General features: G+C 49.8%; 1 protein-coding gene across 2 annotated transcripts in view; it reads left to right on the top strand.

The window, feature by feature from the left end:
- The first annotated feature begins 1233 nt into the window (after positions 1 to 1233).
- Positions 1234 to 4854, top strand: part of ST8SIA1 (ST8 alpha-N-acetyl-neuraminide alpha-2,8-sialyltransferase 1) — a 156177-nt gene continuing 152556 nt past the window's right edge. The window contains exon 1 of one of the 2 annotated variants that reach the window (XM_003792454.1): positions 1234 to 1942. In XM_003792454.1, coding sequence (XP_003792502.1) covers positions 1707 to 1942 — 236 coding nt within the window. In that variant the 5' untranslated portion in view covers positions 1234 to 1706. The remainder of the gene's footprint in view (positions 1943 to 4854) is intronic. The other variant, XM_012806776.1, reaches the window with a different exon arrangement.

Below are 4854 nucleotides of genomic sequence, written 5' to 3'. Positions count from 1 at the left end.
ATAACTTTGCACCAACTTGTCAAGTTTCACCTCTTAGTGGAGGAAGATCCTAGAAAAAGGTACCAGGCCACCCAGCAGTCAGTCAGGGGCACCGCAGCCTGGTCAGCTGAGCAAATGGAGTTATGGGCCTTAGATTCTGATTTGATAATGGATAAGCTGGCTGGGTTAGTGGGCTGCCGGGCTACCTCTTTGTCCTTGTACACTTTTCAGGCTTGATGAGATACTTAAACAAATAGAATAGGCAACCGCTAGGAGGTACCCGAGCTATGCGTCGGCAGCTCTGGAGAGCAGAAATGGCTAAAAGCGGCTCCCTGGGCCCGGCGGGTCTGGGAGGGTGGTGCTTTTCCAAGGTCAGGGTTGCGATAAGCTTGTCGGTGGAGCGAGAAGGACTTTTAGGAGCTAAAGGTCTTTTAATCTCAGCCGCGGAGGAGGAGAGCGAGCGGCTAAAGCTTTGTCACATCCCGAGGTCTGCGTGCTTGGGCACCAGCTGCTTGCACATCTGGCCGTAGCAGTGCCTTTGCCTGCAGGGCGGAGGCGAGGCGGAGGACCCGGTGTGCACGCACCTCCTCGTGCGCGCGCTCGCTTGCGCCCGTGAGCGTCTCTGTGTGTGTGTACGCGCGCGCATGAGAGTCGGCTGGAGCCGGGGCTCCAGACCCGCCAATGGGGAGTGGGGGCCCAGTGAGGAATAAATAAATCTCTGCCCGCTTCTGCGCACCTCGCTGCGGGCTCATAACCACCCAGTCTGAGAAAGATGCGGGTGACAGGGGCAGGGTGACAGCCCGGGCACAACAGCCTCGTGTTGAAGGGTCGGAATATCTCCAGTCTCTGGCACACTCTGAGATTTATATGTTTGCATCTTGGAGGAGGGGGGCCATTGCTTTTCATTGTCTGCCTTTATCTGTGAAGAACAAGGGCAGGAGAGAGGGGTGCGCGCTCTGGGTGAGCGTCGCGGCTCCGAACGGGTCGAAGGAGGCAATTTTGCGGGTTGGGGAGGGAGGGGAGACCTTGATTTCCACCAATCCCCGGGCGCGTGTCTGCGAAGTCCGGGGCTCAGCGGAAGGCTGCGGCGCGCCGCTGAATTAACTGATGAGAGCGAGTTCTTTTCTTCTCCGGGAGGGGTGGGGAGCGAGGGTCCTGGCGGGCCAGGCGGCGGAGTGCGGGGCAGGGTAACGGTCCTGGGCCGCCGTGGAAATTTCCAAGGACTTGGTGCGGCGCAGAGAGCGCGCCTGGGGAGGGGGGGTGCCTGGCGGTGCAGCAGCGCGGGAGGAGGCGAAGAGCTAAGGAGCATCGCTCAGAAGGGGACGCCACTGGCCAAATGTCTGGGAGGAAGCCCAGCCTTTGGCCGGACCCTTGCCGAGGACGACCGTGATGTTGCAGAACCGGCGGGAGCGACTCGCCGCCACCGCTCTCTGCTCCTTGGGAGACCCCGGCGCCCGTCTCTGCAGCCAGGGGAAGCGACCATGGCCATAGGTCGTGACTTGCGCCCTGACTGCTTCCCCTAGAAAGAAATCTGTGAAAAAGTTGTATTTTAAAACATCATTGCGCTGACCTTTGGGGCCGTGGCGGCCGAACAAGCGTGCGTACTGTGCGAGCAAGAAAAGCCCAGAGGTGTCTTGTGCATGGGGGGCTGGCGGTGGAGGGACCCGCCGCTGCCACTTCGCCACGCTTTGTGCTGAGGCCCCCGCTCCCGGGACGCCGGGGCTGCGATGAGCCCCTGCGGGTGGGCCCGGCGACACACGTCCAGGGGGGCCATGGCCATACTGGCGTGGAAGTTCCCGCGGACCCGTCTGCCTGTGGGTGCCAGTGCCCTCTGTGTCGTGGTCCTCTGTTGGCTCTACGTTTTCCCCGTCTACCGGCTGCCCAACGAGAAGGAAATCGTGCAGGGGGTGTTGCAACAAGGCACCGCGTGGAGGAGGAACCAGACAGCGGCCGCAGCATTCAGGTACTCTTGCCCTCCCGGCTCCTCCCCTCTGGCGTCCTTTCTTCCCCGGGCGCAGAGGACAGGGTCACCGGCGAGGACCGCCTGGCATCCCTTTTACCTAGTCTTTCTTTTCCTATCCTCCGTTTTATGTCATTCGCAATCTAGAGACTTTAGTCAGGGTCCCTTCCTCACCCTTTACCCTAGGAGATGTGCAGACACCTGCTTTGCGCATGGAAAGATTGTACGCTTTTCTTCCCAACCCTGAGTTTAACAATTTGCTGGTATAATCAGTGGGATGGAGAACCCAAGATAACTTAGTGTCTTGCACTTAATTTGTTGGTCTCTGCAGACATTTGAAGCTATAGAGAAGCAGAAGCAGGCAAGAGGCGTCTTCCTTGGGTTAGGCAAGCATTTAGTAACATAAATCACCAATGTGGGAGTGATGGGCAAGTCTTGGGCATTGAAAAACAGGAGCAGAGCCCGCAGCTTTGTGCAGTGTGCCCACCGCAAATACAGAGCTCTTACCGGCATCCTTCTAAGGGACAAGACTATGCAATTTTATGTTGAAATGTCAACAGCTTGCTAATATCTCTTCAATTTACCCACCACGAACTGATTCTTTAGAAGGATGAGTTAGGTGCCCAAGGTCATCACGTTTGATGTGTGGGTGCTGGAATTTTCATCACTTAAAGCTCCAGAGAAGCTCCCCTGGGCATAGGCTGGGATGCCTCTGGAAGATGCCAGTTGTTATTTACATAAGGATTTGAAATCAGACAACAAACAAAAAACAAAAGCCAGGTTGGAGATCAGAACTCGGAAGACCGCTCCGAGGTTGTAGTTTCCCTTCCGGGAATTTTAGATTGTCTAAAAATAAGTTCCAGGCGCAGGGCTTGTGTAGTTAGACTGGAGGGAAGGCAGAGCTGCTTCCTTCCTCTCCGTCTCCCCAGGCGTACGCGGTGCTTCCACCACTGCGAGATGCCCCTGTCACCTTTAGTTCCCGGGACAGAAGATGCTGCAGTTGCCTCTTCCTGTGATTGTAGTGGTCTGGCCGGGCAGTGCTTTCCTCTGCTCAGCTGGTCTTTCCAATCAGAGCAAGGGCAGGTGGGTTCCAACTTAAATATTTTTCACTGTTGTTATTTACAACTGTTCAAAGCGTGTGTATTTTTATAAAAACTTTTAAAACATATGTTTCCCTCCCCTTCCCAGGCCTGCTCTTGGAAAGAAGGTCAAAAAGATAATACAGCTAATTCTCTGAGATGAAAGGAGCAGAATTCTCCCTGGGAGAGAAGGCTTTCCTTCTCTCTTTTTAGAACTCTGCTGTTACTACATTTAAAAATCACCCCACTTCTCCTAAAACTGCATAAGGGTTAATTTTCTCTTTCCTCCCCAGTATTGATCGTTGGACTCAAAAGCAAGCAGAAGGCAAAGCATAGCATCCAATAATTCTTTTCTCTAAAGACAGAAAGCACTTTCATTTCAAGTAATATAAGGAAACGAGTTAAGAACTTTCCATTGGTTTGCGATGAAAGAGTCCTTTTTTTTCATATAAGAGGAAGAATAATCAAGCTCTGTTAGAGAATAGATTTCTTTTTAGAGGGCACATCAAGTGGAAAATGCTTCATAGGCTGAGAAACACAGGCTGATAGTTTCGGAGACACATTTGCTCCTTGCTGTCTGGAGCCTGGAGTAACTGTCAGTGTTTTTGATTGTCATTTGTTCTGGTCTCTATGTGCAGAGAATTACTTATTAAAACTCACACACTATAAAAACTACCTAGACACACAGCTTTCAAAGTTAGGGTCTACGACACTGTTTTAGAGGCATCACTGCTTTTTGAAAAGAGTTTGAGCTTCAGAGGAGAATTCTGCATCTGTACATGGATTGTGCCATGAGTAGATAAATAGAGTGGTTTTGGAGTGATATTATAGCTCTTTGAGTCTTACCTATTTTATTTATGAAATGGGGATAATAACATTTACCTTGCCAAATGTCTGATACATTAGGTACCCAGAAGATTGTTGTTTTATAATTGTTATAATTTCCCATATATGTTACAACTCTAATAAGAACATCTGACCTGCCCCTAAGAATTTGGAATGTTCCACCTGCTGAATTTACAGGGAAACATGATTGGTCCCTACTCCCCTTCCTACCCACATACACTTAAGCTAACACACAGGCGCAAAGAGTTGTGAAAGGCAGGAAAAGTTTTGTGGTTCGTGTTAAGAATTGGTTTTACTCTGTGCATGTAATAAGAGCCATTGCTTTTTAACATCTGAACTGTTAGTAGATTGTTAGGATATGGGCAGTAGTGCATATATGTTAAATATTAGACAAGTCAGCCAGGAAACTTTATTAATGTTAAGTAGGCACAACTTTGGCAAGGAAATATCTGTGTTTCTCCGGTCTGAAACATCTGCACAAATGTGAAGATATGTATACAAATGTACGACGTGTACTAATAGGTGGAGATATGTGCACGTTTATTTATACATCATGGACTGATCTCAGATAGATGTATAAATATGTGTGTATATACATGCATACCCATACTTGCAATCCGACAACGGACAGCATTTAACGAGTGACTACTGTGCACAGCTGTGTGTCAGGGCCTGGGAGATAGCCATGAGTAGGATGGACAGATTGCTTCCTGTAAGAGAGTGTCCCTCCTCCTAGTGGAGGACTGTAAAAACAAACAAATGAATCAATATGATGACTGTTAAGTGCTATGAAGACAAAGGGTGTTATACTATGTTTATAAGCATCAGAATTTCCGAGCTTATTTTGCCCTCTGTGCTTTTATTCACTTTTGTGATTTTCTTCTTTTTTTAGCACAGGCCTTGTCCTGTACTGGTTTCTCAGAGGAGAACCTTGGCAAATTGCATAGGAGATGGCAGCAAGAAAGTAATACAGCTGTAAGAGTTTTGAAT

The sequence above is a fragment of the Otolemur garnettii genome, unplaced genomic scaffold (assembly GCF_000181295.1).
Source record: "Otolemur garnettii isolate 467f Iridium unplaced genomic scaffold, OtoGar3 scaffold00057, whole genome shotgun sequence".
NCBI lineage: Eukaryota > Metazoa > Chordata > Mammalia > Primates > Galagidae > Otolemur > Otolemur garnettii.
Note: the sequence above shows the minus strand (reverse complement) of the source record. Positions and strands in the feature narration are given on the sequence as shown.